Source organism: Petaurus breviceps, unplaced genomic scaffold (assembly GCF_028583685.1).
Source record: "Petaurus breviceps papuanus isolate PSGF00001 unplaced genomic scaffold, PetGlider_PUasm1.0 90845, whole genome shotgun sequence".
Lineage (NCBI taxonomy): Eukaryota > Metazoa > Chordata > Mammalia > Diprotodontia > Petauridae > Petaurus > Petaurus breviceps.
In genome coordinates this window covers 9,220,101-9,241,569 of record NW_027187359.1, presented here as the reverse complement: position 1 = coordinate 9,241,569, position 21,469 = coordinate 9,220,101, and the positions used below count along the sequence as shown (strand labels likewise).

Genomic DNA, 21,469 nt, shown 5'->3' with positions numbered 1-21,469 from the left:
AGGACCCCTCCCCCAATCATACCTGCTATCCCCTGTGGAGAAATCAACATAAAATCAAAATGAATTTAGGAAAAACTCAGCCTATTATTCATGGCCCTTCAATCTACTTTTCCAGATTTACCCATATTACTCCATTTTATATATCTAATACCATAGGTAAATTAGGCTACTCATTGTTCTCCTAATACACCCTATGTTTTTAGGTTTAATAATAAAAACTTAACATTTATTTATGAAACGTTTTCCTCACAATGCTCTGGTGAGGTAGATATATATTATATATGTTATTTTACTGTTGAAGAAACTTTGGCAATAGTGTTTCAACTGGCTGAGATTTAGAAATAGGGAGATGCTAGGTAAGGAAGATCGTATTCAAAAGGGCTCAATATCTTTATTCCCTTTAGCAGTATAACTTGAAACATCCTGACTGAAGGCAGATTGTCATACAATGTTTTCTGAGTACACATGAGGGCTCTTGGATATAAAGATTTTATTTGGGTAAGAATAAGGGTCTGGTTGATGGTTCTATGCTGAGGTCATAAAGCAAGGTCAAATGAGAAGAGTGGTCTTAACTGAGGTACCACTGAGCAAGGACACTAAGCCATCCATGCTACCTGCAGATGGAAGCCATTGTGCAAATGTGGCCAAGTTTCAAAACATCTGGGTCTCAATTTTTTTTATTTTGTTTTCTTCAGTTTCTGGCACATGTTTTTAATCAGTCATTTGAAAACTGACTGTGGTTTGAAAATCAAAGCAGTTCTGTAAATAGTGCAGAAGGAACCCAGCTAATCACTTCTTGTGGGCTCCTCTTCTCCTAATTGTCCTGTAGCTGCAGTATAAACACTGAATTATCCTGAATTACCTCTTTATGGCACAAAGACCATCCTTGCAATAAAGGTGAACATGACAGTGAAATTGGTTAGCTAGTGTGGCATAGTGAGAAAAGCCCTGAACAAATAATGAGGAGACCTGGGTTTGAGTTCTAGGCTCTCTACGTTAGCTATATACAAATCACTTAACCTTTTTGGGCTTTAGTTTCTTCATCTGTAAAATGGGATAATAATGTGTGCATAGAGTTGCTATGAATATCAAATGAAATTGTGAGTGTCACCATTGCTTTATAACCATAAAAACTGCTATTACTGCTGATAAACTGACCTTTTTCTCAAGTCTTCATAGGGTTCGTGTGAATCTTACTACTTGAGCCTGAAGTGCCTAGGAAAGCAAAAAATCTGACACTATCATTAGGAAGTAATCATACTTGGTAGGTACAGGAATGCCTTTGTATTATCTTATCTCTAGACATTGGTATCTGTTATTGGGATCATGTTATCTCTAGACATTAGTAAAGTCTTGGGGCAAATGAGATTTTGTGTTGGTCTGGTGCAGTGGATGGAGTGCCAGGCTTACAGTCAGGAAGACTCATCTTTGTGAGTTCAAATCTGGTCTCAGAAACTTACTAGCCGTGTGACCTTGGACAAGTCACTTAACCCTGTTTACCTCAGCTTCCTCATCGGTAAAATGAATATCTTTGCCAACAAAACCCCAAATGGGGGTCATGAAGAGTCATACACAACTTAAAAAAAACCCAAACCCAACTGAACAACAACAATATTCACCATTCCATTAAAAGCCTTATGCTCAGTTTTGTTTTTAAAGATTCTGGGGACCAAGGGATATACAAGCAAACAAAATTAACACATGTGAGGTGCCAGGGATTGTTAATGTTAAATAATTTGTAAATGTTCTATTTCGATTCCTCTCTGTCATGTGGAGGTGATTGAGGGCTCTCAGAGGTAATACTTATTATTAAGGTAACAGCTTCTGCTGTTGGGACATATCAAGGTGACCTCAGCAACTAAATGTCAATGAAGGGCCTAGCTTCCTTCCCTGAAGCCTTTCAAGTTCCATACTTGGACCATCTGGAGGATTAGGTATTAAGTGACAGCCAGGGCTGGGCAAGAAAAGAATGAAAAGCTGAGGAACACATAATCTCAAGAATAAGTAGTAAGGGCCTTGATTTAAGTGTCTATCTTGAAAATCTGTTTGTATCATTAGTGTCTCTTTTACACTGTAAATTCTTCTTCCCACCTTTTCCAGGCCTTCTTTCCCATAACTCCACTTCCTTTGGAGATCACCTTCCATTTACTGTATATATCTTGTATGTACATAGCTATTTGCATGTACCTGTCTCCCCATTAGTATGTGAGTTCCTTGAGGGGAGGGACTTTGCTTCTGTCTTTTTTAGTATGTGAGCACTCAACCCAGTGCCAGACATATAGTAAGCAATAATAAATGCTTGTTGAGTGGTTGAACAGGGAATTTTTGGGTTGGTTTTTTTGTTGTTGTTGTTTAATTTGCTTTGTATAACACCACAAAGTCTGGCATTTTGCAAATAGGGTCAAGGTAATGCAGCTGTTAGTCTGAAGTCATTGTGGCCTCCTCACCCATCATAGAGTAAAATGGCAAGTTTAAACCAAAAAACAAAACTCAGCTGTTGAGGCTGGGCAAAGTTACAAAGACCTTTCTGTGAAAAGACTTGATTTAATCACTGATCCCACAGGTTACCTACCACTTTTTGTATTATTATGATGGGAAAACCTAAGAGCACATTTTTCAAAGAGGAAGTGTTTACAATCTCAGACCAAATCTGACTTCCCAAGACCAAGAGTGTTAGAGGTTCTGTTGGGTATGGTGTGTTGAATGACTGGTCCCTTGTATGTGGCAACATGGATCACAAGCACACTGAATGCTTCTGTTATATAGAATGGCTTTAGAATGTCCGGAGACATCTCACGATTTCAGTTCACTAGTGGCAGAGGTCAAAGCTGTCACAGCTGAAATAGACACACAAGGGCTGGAGTGAACAATATAAGGTAGGCCAACTTGGTTGTGATTCTCCAAGGGATGTTTGTTGTTGTATAGTCCCTTGTTCCTCCCCTAACTCCTTGGGTATTTGGTCTCTTCAACTACATAGTGCACTCTCTGAAGGCAGGGTTCACATTTTTTATTTTTTAGGTATAAGCCACCGCAACAGGCCTCTGGATAACAGCATGAAGAAGAAATTTACCTTTGGTGCTTCCAATCTGGTGCACCTGTTCTTGGCAGCCTTTTAAACAAGCAGACCTTGCTCTATGGTCTGTGTCTTCAGTTCTCCAACTGAAGGCACTGATGAGGGAGCTGATCCTTGACTTCCAATGCCAGGCCCAAACCCCAATGCAAGGATGGTCTCTCTTTCCTCACAATGATCAGATCTCATACCCTGCTTTTTGCATTTGTATGCTCTCAGCGCAGGCACTATTCTTTTTTTTTTTTTAAGCAATTGGGGTTAAGTAACTTGCTCAAGGTTTCACAGCCAGTTACTTCTGGGTGTGGTGCTAAGTATCTGAGCCTGGATTTCATCCCCAGGTCATCCCGACACTGGAGCTGGTGCTCTTACTCGCTGAGCCACCTGGCCTCCCCTAAGCAATTGGGGTTAAGTAACTTGCTCAAGGTTACACAGCCAGGTGTTTCTGGGTGGGTGCCAAGTGTCTGAACCCGGATTCGATCCACAAGTCATCCCGACAGTGGAGCTGGTGCTCTTACTCGCTGTGCTACCTGGCCGCCTCGCAGGAACTATTTTCCCCCCCTTTGGATCTCTCTAGTACCTAGTACGGTGACTTGCTGTGCTTCATGCATGGTGTCTGGCACATGGTGAATGAATATTTGAATAGGGCTGCCTTTTGATTTTTATCTCCTTCTCTCTCCACTCTTCCCCTGCTCTCTTTTATCTCTCTCCCTCAGCTGAAACTTATTCTTTAGAGACAGGTTCTCCATGTCCTAAGAGATAACAATTACATTTCATTATTTTAGTAGATATGTGATCTCAGTGATGTGGGCATTCGTCTCTGCTGCTGTCGCTCATGTCCCATTCAGATGCGGCATGGCACAGTGGAAAGAGAAATGGATTTGAAATTGGAGGACCTGGATTAAAGTCTCATTTTTGCTACACACTCCAAGTCACCCAATCTACCTGTGCCTCAGTTTCCCCATCTTTAAAATGAGGGAGTTGGACTAGATAGTCTCTAAGGTTCCTTCCATCCCTAAATCTATATTTCTACAATTTACACTTTTGTACTATGGGATTCTCAATGGAAACTGCTCTCCCCAGGGTCTCTACTCATCTCTGAATGGCGAAACCCAATGACTACTCCTCAGTCTTCATCCCTCTTGAACCCTCTGAAGAATGATGTTCTGACCACCCTCCTCGGGCTTTCTTGAAACAGCTTTCTCATGGTTATCCTGTCTGTTCCTCAGTTTCCTCTGCAGGATCATCTTCCAAGTCTTGTTCTCTGTATGTAAGGTATACCTTAGGATTATCCTGGATCACTCTTCTTTTATCTCCACACTTTGTCAGTGATATAATTTGTTCCCATAGTTTCGACTATCGTATTTTTGTAGGTGACTCTCAAATCTATATATCCAACCTTTTTCTCCTTCCAGAACACTTTAGTCTCTACATCAAGCTATAGATCTCTATCTGGATCGATCAATCAATCAATCAATCAACAACAAACATTTGTTAAATGCCTACTCTGCACCAGGTACTGTTGTAGGCAATGGGGATATGAGTACAAAGAAAGAATGAAACAATCTTGACTGTTGACGAACCTATACCGCAGGTATCCCAAGCTCTACATGCTCAAAATCTGAACCTCCGTGTAGTCCACATTCTTGCAGATTCTATATTTACGTAGTGTTGCGTCTATTCTGTTACCCTGATTACCTTTGTCTTTCCTCCAATGCCTAGGACGGTGCTCTGTACCTACTAAGTACTTAATAAATGGTTGTTTGCTGAATGGATGAGAGGGAATAATCTTCACTGGGGCTTTCTGTTAATGAACAATGAAACAGACATAGTTCTTACTAGGGAACCACAGGCGTACAGATTCAGAGTTGGATGGGGCCTTAGAAACCATCTGGCCTAGTCCCCTCATTTTACAGATGAACAAGGTCCAGAGAAGTGAAGCCATTTGCCCAAGGTCGTCTAGGACTGTAACAAGTGTGAGAACCTGCACTGAGCTGAGGTCCCTTCTCTCCACATCCAGAGTCAAGGGCTCAGCAGACTCTCAGCTAGAGAAGTCAATGAGAGCTAGCATCTATAGAGCACTTTAAAGTTTGTAAGATGCTTTTCATGTTATTGTATTTGAAATGTTCATGGTCTGTAGGATAAAATAGGTTCACAATGAAAGCTCCTTGTCATGTGGGTATGGGATCTGTGAATTAGCTGGGACATTTAGGTTCTAGTACTGGGTTGGCTGCTCAATAAAGAATCTGAACTAGGTTTTTTAAGACCCCTCCAGATCTTACGTATCTAAGTATATAGGGAATAGAAAAAGAGGTTCTTGCCCTCCCTCCCCTGCCCCACCAATCTGCTGCTTTTTACCAGAGCTAGAATTTGTTTCTCAGAAGACACAGTGATACAATAATTAACTTCAGTCTTTTCCCCCAAGAAATAGACTGGGGATATTAGACTCTTGAGAACTCAGGTTCTCTTCTGCATTCCCAAACTCCATTTTGCAATTGCATACCCTAGCAACAATGGTTGAGATGGTCATGAAATAAGTCATTCAAGTTCCCATAGTCTATGAGGCCTCTCTCCACTCCCAGGCAATTTAGCTCCCACTCTGGCTGGGCCCCCACAGTTTTCTGCTCAGAGATTACAACATGTGTCTGAAGTTGGCACCTGTTTCTACTCAGGGCATAACCTAAGGCATTATTGTATGGGCAGACACCTAATTCTTTTAATAAAAAATAACAACAATAATAAGAATAATAATCTGCATTTATGGCTGGCCTTTCATCCGGATCTCAAAATGCTTCACAAATAGTAATTAATTCTTCTTTGCAGCACTATGAGGCAGGTAGGTGTTAACATCTATACTTAACAGGTAAATCAACTAGCTTCAGGCCATGCATGCAACAGCAGCCTCTGAAAAAGAAATCTTATCTACCTTCAAAGCCTATGGGCACTCAAGTCTCACCTCCTCTGGGAAATCTCCCTAACTATACCAGACCAAAGTGATTTATTGCTTCAACTGAATTATCATAAGATCACAGAAAGGGCCTCTGAAATATTTATTCTAAAAATATGAATCTTCTCTATAAAACCACTGGTTTTCAAGAAAGCTCATTCCACTTTTGGACAACTGCTGATTAGGAAGTACATTCCTTACCTTGAGCCTAATGACAGCTGTGTTCTGGGGTCAAGCTGAACAAGTATATTTTCTTGTTTACATGACAGTTCTTCAAATGTACAAATCATCCAAATACCTAAATCACAGGCAGTCAGGAGGTATGGCAGATAGAGTGCCCGCTTAGGAAGTCCTGAGTTCAAATACAGCCTTCCTAGCTATTACTTAATCTAGCAAGTTACTTTATCTGTTTGCCTCATTTTCCTCATCTATAAAATCAGGATAATAATAGCACTGACTTCCCAGGGTTGTTGTGAAGATCAAACAAGACATTTGTTAGGTGCTTAGTACACTGCCTGACACATGGTTGGTGCTACATCAAGCCGCAATCATCACTGTCACCATCACCACCACCATCATCTCATATCCTCCCTACCCCATCATCATCATTCTCATCTCATGTCCTTCCCACCCCAGAAGTCATCTTTTGGCTAAGAACAGCTGGTTTTTTCAACATATTATTTTATGTACATATCTGCTATTCTCACTCTCTGGGTCACCCTGATCTGGATATGTACCAATTTGTCTACAACCATCCAAAAATGTGTAACTGGGCCACAATATTCCAGATGTGTTCTGACCAGGGCAAAGGATTACAGTCCAATTACTTCCCTTTTCCTGGACACTATGCCTTTTAGTGCATCCTCGGATAGTATTATTTTTCTGCTTGTCACACAATACTGTTGGTTCCTTTTGGGCTTGCAGCCCACCAAAACCTCTAAATCTTTTCCACAGGAACTATTATCTTTCCATAATCCATCCCACCTTCTACTTTATATTTATGAAGGAGAGGTTTAAAAATCTAAGTATAAAGCTTTGCAGTTTTTCCTATTAAATTTTATCTTATTAAATTTAGCTCATTATTCTAGTCCAGAGACTGGTGAATACTAATGATGCCTTCTATATTTTAAATAAAGCTTTATATATTTAAAAATATAAAATTATTCTTAGTTCACAGGTGAAACAAAAAAAAAATGGGGAAGGTTGGATTTAGCCCACTGATTGTAGTTTGCCAACCCCTATTCTAGCCTGTCAAGATAATTTTGGATCTTGATTCTCACTCAACATGTTAGCTATCCTTACCACTTTTGCAACACTGGCAAATATAACAAGTATGCCTCTTGTGTCTTTATCCAAGACATTGACCAAAAAAAACATGTTGAACAGGACAGGGCCAAGTTAGATTGCATGACTGATGACCACCCCACAAATTAACATTGAACTATTAAGGATTATTTTTGGAGGTCCAATCATTCAAACAGTTCCAAATCTACCTGACTATAAACTGTCTTCTAGCCCATATCTCTCTATCTTATCTGCAGAGATTCTGTCAAATGCTTTACTGAAAAATAATGTCCACAGCTTCCCCTACTCTAGAAGTCTATCTATTCTGTCAAAAAAGAAAATGAGATTAGTCAGCCATGTCTTGTTCTTAACAAAGTCATGATGGTTTTTAATGATTACTTCTTTTCTTTCTAATATATAAACTATTTCTTAAATAATAATGGCTTCTAGAATTATTCGAAGAATCAAACTGAAGCTCACTGGTTTATAGTTTAAAGATTCTATCTTTTTTTTTTTTAATAAAAACAGGACATTTACTCTTCTCAGGTTTTACAACTTTTCTTCCCCTCTTCAAGATCTTTCAAAGGTCATCAACAGAGGGAATTGTGGGAAAATGGCTGGACAAGGCAGGAAATTACTGGGTTCTCCCAAATTCTCCCCCAAATAACTTAAAATAATGCCTCAAAGTGAACTTTAGAGTTGCAGAAAAGTTGTCATCCAGTCTAAGACAATTTGGGAGGACACTAGGAAAGACTTGACCTTTCATGGTGATGGTCTGGCCAGAGCAAAGTACAGATACTACTGGGCAATATGTTTTAATTCAGCAAACTCTAGGGACAGTTCAGTGTAGGTGGCAGCATCAAGGGATGGAAGGCAGGTAGTGCGGGCACTTTATTCTCACCAGAACTAGGTTAAAAAGGGAATAACATATACATCTAGTTGGGTATAAATTCTTAAATTACAGAGAAATAGGAGGGAGTAAAGGAGGGACTCATAGAAAGGTGTGCAGATTAAGAAATAGGAGTGCAAGGTGACAGGATGAGGTGAAGACTCTTAGAAGGGTGTAGGAATTAGGAAAGCAGTAGTCAGAAAATTAGACTTGTGAGGAAGAGATAGAAGGATAAACAGCAAGGAAAAATAGAACGGGGGGAAATGTACAACTAGTAATTATAGTGAATGGTATGAACTCACCCATAACACAGAAATGGATGGCAGAATGGATAAAAATACAGAACCTGACAATATGTTGTTTACAATAAACACATTTAAAAATGAGAGACACACACAGAGTAAAAATAAAGAATTTATTATGCTTCAGGTGATGAAAAAAAAAGCAGGGGTAGGAATCACTATCTCAAACAAAGTTAAAGCTAACATAGATCTAATTTAAAGAGATGAATGTTGAAATGACATTACGTTAAAGGATAACATAGATAATGAAGTAATGTCAATACTAAACATATGCACCAAATGCTATAGCATCCACATTTTAAAAAGAAAAGGCAAATGAATTAAGGTGGAAATATAAAGCAAAACTAGAATACTGGAGGATTTCAACCTTCCCCTCTCAGAACAAGATAAATTTCACTGAAAAATAAACAAGAAAGAGTCAAAGAGATGAACAGAATCTTAGATAAGCTAGATATGATAAATATCTGGAGAGAATAGAACGGGAATAGAGAGTAATATACCTTTTTCTCAGTGGTATGTGGCATCTTTACAAAAACTGACCATATAGTAGGCCATAAGCAGAAATATTAAATGCATCACTTTCAGATAATAAGGCAATAAAATTACATTTAATAAAGGACCATGGAAACAAAGATTAAAAATTAATTGAAGGGGTAGTTAGGTGGTGCAGTGAATAGAACACTGGCCCTGAAGTCAGGAGGACCTGAGTTTAAATCTGGCTGCAGACACTTGATACTTACTAATTGTGTGACCTCGGGCAAGTCACTTAACCCCAACTGCCTTGCCTTACCCCCTCCCCCCCCCAAATTAATTGGAGACTAAACAACCTAATCTTAAAGAATAAGTGGTTTAAAGAAAAAGTCATAGAAACAATAAATTTTATTAAAGAAAATGATAATAATGAGATAACATATCAAAACTTATGGGTTGCAGCAAAATAAGTAATCAGAGGAAAATTTACATCTTTAAATGCTTACATCAATAAAATAGAGAAAGAGCAGATTAATGAATTGGGTATGCAACTAAAAAAGCTAGAAAAAGAACAAATTAAAAATCACTAATTAAAAACCAAAATGGAAATCTTGAAAATTAACAGTGAGATTAATAAAACTGAATGCAAGAAAACCATCAAATTAATAAAGAATATTAGGTGTTAGTTTTGTGAAAAAAAAATCAATAAAATAGACGAATCATTGGTTAATAAATATGACTTTAAAAGAAAAGAGAGAAGAAAACCAAATCACTAGTATCAAAAATGAAAAAAGTGGATATACCACTAATAAAGATAAAATGAAAGCAATCATTAGGAATTATTTTGTCCAATTACAGGCCAATAAATTTAACAATTTAAGTGAAATGAAAGAATGCTTGGAAAAATATAAACTGCCCAGATTAAAAGAAGAGGAAATAGAATATTTAAATAAACCTATTTTAGAAAAAGAAGTTGAACAGGTCAAAAATGAGTTTCCTAAGGAAAAAAAAAATCAAGACCAGATGGATTTACAAATGAATTCTACCAAACATTTAAAGATCAACTAATTCCAATATTAAATAAATTATTCTGAATAATAGGCAAAGAAAGAATTCTACAACACTTTTTATGAAACAAATATAGTGCTGATACCAAACCAGGAAGAGCAAAAATAAAGAAAATTATAGACCAATTTCCCTAATGAATACTGATGCAAAAATCCTAAATAAAATACTCACTAGGAGACTATAATAATATATCACAAAGATTATACATGGTGACTAAATGGGATTTATATCAGGAATATAGGATTGGTTCAGTATAAGGAAAACTACTAATATAATTGATTATATCAGTAACAAAAATTATAAAAATCATATGACTGTATCAATAGATGCAGAAAAAGCTTTTGACAAGACACAGCATTCATTCCTATTAAAAACACTGCATAAGTATAAATGGATTTTTCCTTAAAATGACAGGAAACATCTACCTAAAACCATCAGCAAGCATTATGTGTAATGGGGTTTAAACTAGAAGTCTTTCCAGTAAGATTAAGAATGAAACAAGGATGCCTATTATCACAAATATTATTCAATATTAGAGTAGAAATAGTAGCAATAGCAATAAGAGAAGAAAAAGAGATGGAAGGAATCAGAATGGGCAATGAAGATGAATGCTAAAGAGGATGTAGAAAAATTAGGCCAGTAATGGGTTGTTGGTAAAACTGTGAATTGATCCAACCATTTTGGAAAGCAATCTGGAATTATGCCCAAAGAGTTATAAAATTGTGTATACCCTTTGACCTAGCAATACCACTATTAGATCTGTTTCCTAAAGTGATCAGGGAAAAAGGAAAAGAACCTATATGTTTTAAAATATTTATAGCAGCACTCCTTGTGATAGCAAAGAGATGGAAACTGAAGGGATGCCCACCAACTGGGGAGTGAAATGAACAGAACCAAAAGAATGTTGTGCACAGTAACAGCAATATTGTTTGAAGAGTAACTGTGAATGACTAAGCTATTCTGAGCGTTATAAATATTAAAATCAACTACAAAGGACAAATGAAGGAAGGAGCTATCCACCTCCAGAGAAAGAACTGACATATAGAAGTATATATTGTATGGGGTTTCACATACACATTTGTGTCAAATGTTGGCCTTCTCTAGTGTGGGGTTGGGAGGGAGTGAAACAGCTTGAAAGTCAAAATGTAACAAAAATATAATTTATTTTTAAAAAGGTCATCAACAACATTTCTGTAATCATATCTTTCAGTTTTTCAGTTAGTTTATTCAGACCTGTGATTTGAACTCACTAAGAGCTACTGGGTACTATCTTACCATATCCTCACTTAACTTGGGTTTCTACTACTTTCTAACAATTTTTGTCCAATTTATCCCAGTCCAAGGATCATTCTCCTTGGAAAATAACACAGAAGAGAAATAGAAGTTGAGTAGTTCAACTTTTTCATTGGCATGATTCATTATCATCCCATTCAAACAGCATTGATACCTCTACCACTTATTTACCAATCACATCATAGAATTATGGAATCTTCAATCTTTAGGGGCAGTGAGGTAGTACCATAGAGTGGGGTCCTAGAGTCAGAAAAGACATGAGTACAAACCTGGTCTCAGATACTTCCTTGCTGTGTGACCCTGGGCAAGGAACTTAACCTGTTTGTCTCAGTTTCCTAAGTTACGTAAAATGTAAAATGAAAATAATAACAGGACCTTCCTTGCAGAATTACTGTGAGGATCAAATGAAACAGCATTTACAAAATGCTTAGCCCAGTAGCTGGAACATAGTAGGTACTATATATATACCTTTTTTTTTAAAGCATTGGGGTGATTTTAGAGATCATCTAGTTTGATCTCCCACACTTTTAAAAAAAATCATCCCTGACAGGTAGCCAAATAGTCTCTTCATAAATACTCCTAACATTAGTGTCACATTTCTTTATATTTTTGAAGAGCTCTGATTGTTAGCAAGTTTGTCCATATTTTCTATATTAAAACAGATTATGTATTTAATATATATTTAAAATCTACCTCCCTATAACTTCTAACCCTTTGTTTTAGTTTTGTTCAGTCTAAATATGTTGCTTGGTACTGTTGATGTTCCAAGTGTGTGTGTGTGTGTGTGTGTGTATATATATATATATATATATATATATATATATATATATATATATGTATATGTATATATCTCATCTCCCTGTACAAAATTCTCATGCTTTTGTCTATTTTCCTCTCACAAAACTGTAAGCACTTTGAACACAGGGTAATATAGTCTGTCCTTATCCTGATCCCTGGTGGTACTTACTATAGCTTTTCTCACAGTAGGTATTCATTTGTTGGTTGTTTGCCTGGAAGCCAGAATTCCAAGGTCTCTCTGTTTTCCAAAGTGCAAGGCTCTGGTGTCACAATTTGGGTAATCTTTAATTGTGGTTCTTATTCCCTTCTCGGTCCTGGTCCTCCCATCCCTACCTGCAGTTCTTTAGATTTAATTTCTTCAGGTAACTTACTATCCTAAGGAAGCAAATCCCTAGAACTATGTAATATTTTGGATCTCAGAGAAGCAAACATAGCCTCCCTTCCCATACCTCTTTCACACAACTGCGAAAGCTCATGGGATTACCAAAAGTCCCTGCCAGATGCAAGAATGTACTTCCACCAGTTTTTACTGATAAGAATTTCTTGGTGTTTAACTTGAAAGGAAGAATTATCAGCCCTGTGTTGTTTTGCTGTCACCAATCAAATGAAAGGAGTGAAACTAGATGACAGTTCTCATCTGAAGAGTTTGGGTCACAAGAGTACCCTCAATTGGCAAGGTTTAAATGAAAGAACTTGTTATGTTTATTCATTTACTTTTCTTTTTAAAATTTATTTACTATTAGTTTACAACATTCAGTTCCATAATCTCTTGAGTTCCAAATTTTCTCCCTTCCCTTCTCCCCTCTCCTCCCCATGGCGGCATGCAATCAAATGTAGGATCTACATATACCTTCACATTAAACATGTCAAGTTGTAAAGAAGAATTATAACCAATGGAATGAATGAAGAGGAAGAAGAAACAAAACAAAATGAAAAAGAGAGAGAACAAGTAGTTTGATTCAATCTGCATTCAGACTGTAATTCTTTCCCTGAATGTAGATAGCGTTTTCCATCCTGAGTCCTTCAGAGTATTAATTTACTTTTAATATCTGGATTCTCTGGTGAAGTAAAATGCTCCCTGGAGTAAACTACCTATTCATGAAATCTTCGGGGGCTCTCAGGGTAGGTACAATATAATGCCAGAAGTAACTTCTGGGTGAGTGGTTGATTTCCAGGAAGAATTTTTCTTTCTGGGATTCAATGAAGGAAGACTCCATTTGTGTTTATTAAAACCTGCTTTTTTTTTGGGGGGGGGGAGGCGAGGAGGGAGTGGTGTGTAAAAGACCAGTGGTTTGTATGACTATAGTGCTGATGTACATTGATCATTTTATGCTGGCTTCACAAAGTGATTCCCATTATTTGGCCTACAGTCATTGCTCTAGGGTTGAGTTTTGGCCTGGGCCATCCCTGCAAACCCAGGAGATCCTTGAGGGAGGAAGGGTAATTCTGGTGAAGGTTCATGGGTTCAGAAATGGACTAGATATTCTAATGAATTGCAGAACCTCCAAGTTGGAAGGAACCCCAAACTCCTATTTGAAGAGGAGTTGCTTCTACAACATCTTTGAAGAATGGTTACCCCATCTCCACCTGAAGATTTTCAGTGAGAGTTTAACTCACTATTTTCTAGCTCTTGGACAGAACTGAATTCTTTGTAGAAGTTACAGGGTCCACTTCAGAACTCAGAACACCTTTCCTCTTCCCCCATATCAAGCATCTTCAGGCCCAGATTTATGGTTTGGAAGCTTCTGAGGGCAACTGAGGGCTGTGGGCTCATGGTAGAAGAGCACTATTACATACTATTGCTTGGCAAAAACCCTGTGAGATGTCTAGTGACAGGAATAATAGAGCTGATGGCAGGAGATGACAGTGGATGAAAGTACAGTTCCAGTGGTGTAGGACAGATTTTTTAAAATTAAATATTATCACTCATGGATGAATGAATTTCTTTTAAGCTCAGACTAGTCTTTTCCAGGTACTGGGCCTGTGGTTCCAAGTTAATTTGCAATGCTATTATCCCAATGCCATCCAGGTAACCAAACAAAATTTTAGGAGTTGTTGTCAAGCTACTGTCCTTTCAAAGAGAAGCAGAGAAAGCTAGGGAAGGAAAGAACTTATAAGATCATACCATTCAACCCCTTCACATTACTGATAGGGAAACAAGGACCTAAGGAAGTGAAATGATTTGTCCGAGGTCTCAAAGCTGTTTAGTATCACTTAGTTTCTTTCCTGCAGCCCTCATGACTCCGTTCAGTGTTCTTTTCACTAAACCATGTTGTCTTTCCCTATATCATAACAGCACAGTAATAAGAAAAGAACTGCATTATTATTTTAGTTTGTCTGCTGTCACCTTGCCTCCACCAAAATCCTATCTCCTCTGATGTGATATCATGGTATGGAAATAATCCTGAGTCCCTGAAGACTGTGGTGGCAGAGAGTAAGCTATTACAAGGTCTTACCAATCAAAAAGACTTCAAGTTGGGTACATCAAAGCATGGTGTATCTATCATGTGGGAATAAGCTAAGTTCAAGGGAGGATTGCTATTAGAAGGTTGGTCATCAAGTAGTGCATTTTTTCTATAGAGTAGAAGACTTTCTATTTACTAAGCTGTAGAGAAGCTGTAATCTATGAATAGACAGTGATCAAATCCATGGACTCCTGAGGTACTGATATCACCCTGATAAAAACCTCTTCATTGTATAAAATTTGGTGGTAACAAAGAGGGTTTTACTTTATACTCAAAAGGGTTAAAAGAACCACATTACCAGTAGCAAAAATGAAAATTTTTGGTGAATTTACCACCAATGAAAATGAAATTTAAAACTGTTATTAGGAACTGTTTTGACCAATTATATGCCAATAAATCTGACAATCTAAGTGAAATAGAGGACTGTTTACAAAGATATAAATTGCCCAGATTAATAGAGGAAGAAATAGAATACTTAAATAACCCTTTTTAAGAAAAAGAAATTGAACAAGCTATTAATGATTTTCCTGAGAAAAAATCCTCAGTATTAAGTAAATTCACAAGTGAAATCAACAAACATTTAAAAGAACAATTAATTCCACCACTATATAAACTACATAAACGACAGACTATTTGGGAAAATGGGCTAAGGAGTCCTACCAATTTCCTTTTACAACATAAATATGGTGCTGATATCTAAAATAAGAAGAGCAAAGACAGAGAAAAAAAACCTATAGACTAATTTCCCTAGAGAATACTGCTGCAAAAATTTTAAACAAAGTTTTAGCAGGGAGAATACCAGCAATATATCACAAAGATCATACATTATGAGGAGGTGGGATTTGCAGGGATGGTTCAATATTAGGAAAACCATCAGCATAAATGACCATATCAATAACAAAAACCATACGGTTACCTCAATAGATGCAGAAAAAGCTTTTGACAAAATACAACACTAGAATAGGTAATGACAAAATGAGACTTTACTCTTTGTAAACATTATGATGGTATATTTAAAGAATCCTAGAAAATCAACTAAAAAACTACTTGAAATAATTAACTTTAGCAAAGTTGTAGGATATAAAATAAACTCGCATAAATCATTAGCATTTCTATATATTACCAATAAAGTCCAGCAACAGGAGATAGAAAGAGAAATTCCATTTAAAACAACTGCAGACAATATAAAGTCATACTGCCTGTCAAGATAAACCCAGAAACTAAAAGAACACAATTATAAAACATTTTTCACACAAATAGTGTCAGATCTAAACAATGGAAAAAATATTAATTGTTCATGGGAAGGCTGAGCCAATATAATAAAAATGACAATTCTATCTAAATAAATTTACTTATGCCATATCAGTCAAACTACCAAAAAATTATTTTTTATGAAGCTAGGAAAAAAAACCCAATTTATCTGGAAAAACAAAAGGTCAAGAATATTAAGGGAATACATGAAAAAATGTGAAGGAAGGTGGCCTAACACTACCAGATCTCAAACCGTATTATTAAATGGTAAACAACAAAACAATCTGATTCTGGTTAAGAAATAGAGTAATGGATCAGCAGAATAGATTAGGTACATAATATATTGCAGTAAATGACCATAGTAATTTAATGGTTGATAAATCCAAAGATCCAAGCTTTTGGGACAAGAACTCACTACTTGACAAAATCTGCTAGGGAAACTGGAAAGCAGTTTGGGAGAAACTAGGTATGAATCAACATCTCTCACTGTATACCAAGATAAGGTAAAAATAAACACATGATTTAGACATAAAGGGTGATAATGTTAGCAAATTAAGGGAGCATGGAAAATTTTACCTGTCAGATTTATGGATAAGGGAAGAATCTACAACCAAATAAAAGATAGAGAGTATTACAGAATGTAAAATGGATAATTTTGCTTACATTAAATTAAATTAATGTTTTTGCAAACAAAACCAATGCAGCCAAGATTAGAAGGAAAGCAAGAAACTGGGGGAAATTTTGTAGGAAGTTTCTCTGATAAAATCCTCATTTCTCAAATATATAGAGAATGGAGTCAAATTTATAAAAGTACAAACATTCCCCAATGGAAAAATGGTCAAAGGACATGAACAGGAAGTTCTCAGAAGAAGAAATCAAAGCTATCTGTAATCATATGAAAAAATGCTCTGAATTAATATTGATTAGAAAAATGCAAGTTAAAACAACCCTGAGGTACATATTTATTAGATTAGCTAATATGATAGAAAAGGAAAATGACAAATGTTGGAGGGGATATGGAAAAATTGAACACTAATTCATTGCTGGTGGGGTTGTGAACTACTCTACTTATTCTGGTGAGCAATTTAGCACTATATCCAAAAGGCTTTAAAACTATGCATACCTTTTGATCCAGCAATACTCCTACTAAGTCTGTATTCCAAAGAGTTGAAAAAAAAAGGAAAAGACCTATATAAAAATATTTCTGATTGTGGCAAAGAATTGGAAATGGAGAGCTGCCCATTAATTGGGGAAATAGCTGAACAAATTGTGGTATATGATTATGATGGAATACTATTTTGCTATAAGAAATAATAAAACAGGATGATTTCAGAAAAACCTGGGAAGACTTATATGAACTCATGCAAAATGAAAGAAGAGGAACCAGAAGAACATTACACACAGCAATACTGTATGATAAACAGCTGGGAATGATTTCACTATTTTGATCAAGACAATGGTCCAAGATAATTTTCAAGGGCTTAATGATGAAAAATGTTATATACCCCCAGACAAAGAATTGATGGAGTCTGAATACAGATCGAAGAATACTTCTAATGTTTTCTTTATTTTTCTTGTTTTTTGGGTCTGTTTTCTTTTGCAACATGGCTAATATGGAAATATGTTTTGCATGACTTCACATGTATAATCTATATCAAACTGCTTGCCCTCTAAAGGAGGGGGAAAAGGTGAAGGGAGAGAGAGAATTTGTAACTCATAATTTAAAAAAAAAGAGCAATGATTTTTTTACATATAATTGAAAAATATTTAAATAGATAAAATAAAAATATATTGGGAGGAAAAAAGGGTTAAATGGTCTTCTATCTGTTCACTCTTATTCCTGGTATATATAAAGCATGTAGCACTAATGATGGGCTGGGCCTGAGACAAAGAGGCTCCAGCTTCCCATAGCTCTCCACCCTCTCCTCCTACTCTCTTCCCCTTGAGACTACTGGGAACTGCTGGTGGATTCAGAAAGAAAATGCCAGGTTGTGAAGTTTTTGTAAACTATCCATATGGCTAGCACAAATACAATCTCCCAACAGGAACATGGGTGTTAGAATCTGACATTACCATAGCATAATACAACTTATAAAGAACAATAGTCCTTCAAAAGAGCTCTAAACCTGCATTTTAATAATGCAATGGCAAAGTTATGTCACTAAATATATGGGTAACAGTGTTGCTTGATGTTGATTAGTTCATTCTCCATTACCTTTGTTTCCTTGGGTTCTCACACATTTCTTTTGAACCAAAGACACTGCTGGCACTAGTTCTCTGATATATAGCTATTTGGAAAGCCATGTGCATTCCTTAAAAGAGGCCACTTTTAATCCCAAAGTTGGCCCCCCCAAAAAAGTCTGAGCTCTCCAAAATAAGCACCTGAATTAGAGTCTACATATTTTACTGAACATAATGCCAAAAGCTGCCTACAAGGCATCTTGTTTCCCAGACTGAGCCACTATTATGTATTCTGAATCTAAAAAGGGGTTTGGTGTTATTTTTTTGGGGTGACTGGGGACTAATTCTGACTGGCATTCCTGAAGTCACTACCAGCCTGCTGAATAACCATTTCAAGTCCATGGGAGAGGCCCCCAAACTGGCTCAGTTCTCTTGGGATCTTAGGAATTAGGGCCAAGTTGGGCTGATCCATGTTTCTTAAGTTTCCTGTTGGCAGAGAGCAGAGGGAGCCCTGAAGAAGGTCCTTAAAGACTTCTGACATATAATAAGCATATAAAGCACATCCAATGTGCTCCTTTTAACTTTCTGTGATGTCTCCTTTATAGATATGGTCATATACGATCAGTTGAGTACTGAGCAGTGGACTATATAAATAGCAATCATATTCAGAAGAACAAGATAAATCTTATGAAACTGCAAGGTCATTAAAAAAACAAAGTTCATGGATCTTTTATTCACATATCCTTTCTATTTTCCTTCTTTTCTAACCTGGGTATGCTTGCTTATGCTTTATTTAATTTCTCAACTTTCTGCATCTATGGTAGCTAATGATTTCCTATCTCTGATCATTTCATTAAGGTTCTTCTTAGATACAGAAGTCTACACAGACACACAGACATGGTGCTCTACAAGTTTTAACATGCAACCTTTGCTCCATTCCTTTCCATCTGCTTCACCCTGGCAAATTGCAGTTATATTCCAACAGATCACTTAGTTTCTTTGAGGCTGATCTCTCCAAGGCCATTTCTATGTAGGAGAAAAAGCTATTATGTTACAGCAGAAAAATGCCACTGAATATTTATAGGATTTTAGAGCTGGAAGGTACTATGGAGATTACCCTGTCCTGATCACTTCTATTTCTCTACAGTAGCTTTTCAAAAGTGATCACAAGAGGCACTGGATATGGGAAGCAAGTGTTTTCTTTTGATTCCAATGGTGTAGAATGTGTCATCACCATGTTTTCTGTTAACTATGGCACCAATGAAAGAGTCAGAGTGAATCATTAGCTATCTAGGTAGATCTTTATGTTCAGGGGCTGAATATAACAAAGTAGTCTGGCAAACCCAATATGGTGATGATGACAACAAAAACATAGAACCTTGTATAATATTCTGTAGTTTATAAAACATTTTCATATCAATTATCTCACCTGAGTCTTATAATAACCCTTGGAGAAGGGAGGGAAGATTTTTTTCTCCCAATTTTTAAACATTTTTATTTAAAATTTTGAGTTCCAAATTCCATCTCTCCCTCCTTTCCCCCTTCCCTGAGACAGTAAGCAGTCAGATATATTTTATACATGTGTGACTATGTAAAACATTTCCATATTAGTCATTTTGTACAGGAAGACTTAAATAAAAGAAAAAAATGAAAGAAAGAAAGTGAAAAATAGCATACTTCAGTCTGTATTCAATCAATATCAGTTCTTTTTCTAGAGGTGGATAGTATGCTTCATCATTAGTCCTTTGGGATTGTCTTGGAGCATTGTACTGCTAAGAATAGCTAAGTAATTCACAATTCTTCACTGCTACTAGATACAGTGTTCTTCTGGTTCTGTTCACTTCACTATGCATCACTCCATGTAAGTGTTTCTAGGTTTTTCTGAAATCATCCTGCTTGTCATTTCTTACAGCACAAAAATATTCCATTATAATCACATACCACAGCTTGTTTAGCCTTTCCCCAATTAATGGGCAATCATTTGATTTCCAAGTCTTAGCCAACACAAAAAGACCAATATTTTTGCACAAATAGGTCCTTCTCCCCCTCTTCTTATATCTTTTGGATACAGACCTAGAGTGGTATTGCTGTATCAAAGAATATACACAGTTTTATAGCCCTTTGGGCATAGTTCCAAATTGTTCTCCATAATGGTTGGATCAATTCACAACTCCACCAACAGTGCATCTGTGTCTTAGTTTTCCCACCATCCCCTCCAACATCCAACCTTTCCCTTTTTTTGTCTGATAGGTATGAGGTAGTATGTGACAGTTGTTTTAATTTGCACTTCTCTGATCAATAGTGATTTAGAGTATATTTATTTATTTATTTTTAATTAATTTGTTTCCTTTTAGTTTACAGGATTCAATTCCACAATTCCTTGAGTTTCACATTTTGTCCCCCTCCCTCCCCTCCCCCCCATGAAAGCATATAGTCAAGTATAGGATCTGTAAATACTTTCACATTATACATTAGTCAGGTTATAAAGATGGAATGTATCAGATGGAATGAAAAATGGTAAAGAGGACATAAAACCAAACAAGAAAAGGAAAAAGATCAGGTATTTTGCTTCCATCTGGATATAAACTCAGTTCTTTCTAGTTCTTTCTCTGGATGGATTTAGAGTATTTTTAATATTACTATAGATAGCTTTGATTTCTTTGTCTGAAAACTGCCCATTCATATCTTATGACCATTTATCAACTGGGGAATGACTTGCATTTTTGTAAATTTCACTCAGTACTCTCTCTCTCTCTCTCTCTCTCTCTCTCTCTATATATATATATATATATATATGAGAAATGAGGTATTTGTCAGAGATATTGTTGCAAAAAATTTCCCCCTAGTTCATTGCTTTCCTTTTAATTTTGGTTGCATTATTGTTTGTGCAAAACTTTTAAATTTTATATAACCAAAATTACTTATTTTATGTTTTATAATGTTCTCTGTATCTTCTTTAGTCCTAAATTTTTCCCTTATCCATAAACTGGACAGAAACTATTCCATCTCTTAATTTGCATACAGTATCACTCTTTATATGTGAATCATGTACCCATTTTGACCTTCTCTTGGTATACAGTGTGAGATATTGGTCTAAACTAGTTTCTGCCATACTGCTTTCCAGTTTTCCCAGCAGTTTTTGTCAAATAACGAGTTTTTGATCCAAAAGCTTGGATCTTTGGGTTCATCATATACTAGATTACTATTGTCATTTACATAATTATTCCACTGATTCACCACATTATTTCTTAGCTAGTACCAGATTGTTTTGATAATTACCACTTTATAATACAGTTTGAGATCTGGTAGGGCTAGACTACCTTCTTTAGATATTCCCCCCATTGATTCCCTTGATATTCCTTGAGCCTTTGTTCTTCCAGATGGATTTTGTTTTAATTTTTTTTTTTAAAGCAATCAGGGTTAAGTTACTTGCTCAAGGTTACACAGCCAGGT

At 36.5% G+C, this 21,469-nt stretch overlaps 1 protein-coding gene across 6 annotated transcripts in view; it reads right to left on the bottom strand.

Annotated features, from left to right (window-relative positions):
• The window catches only part of BABAM2 (BRISC and BRCA1 A complex member 2), a 602,274-nt gene that overhangs the window by 2,814 nt on the left and 577,991 nt on the right, over positions 1 to 21,469 (bottom strand). The window contains exon 12 of one of the 6 annotated variants that reach the window (XM_069072107.1): positions 1,182 to 1,215. The exons of the other annotated variants lie outside the window; for them this stretch is intronic. Coding sequence (XP_068928208.1) covers positions 1,197 to 1,215 — 19 coding nt within the window. The 3' untranslated portion in view covers positions 1,182 to 1,196. Of the gene's footprint in view, positions 1 to 1,181; positions 1,216 to 21,469 lie in introns of those variants that run through there. 6 annotated transcript variants of the gene reach the window in all.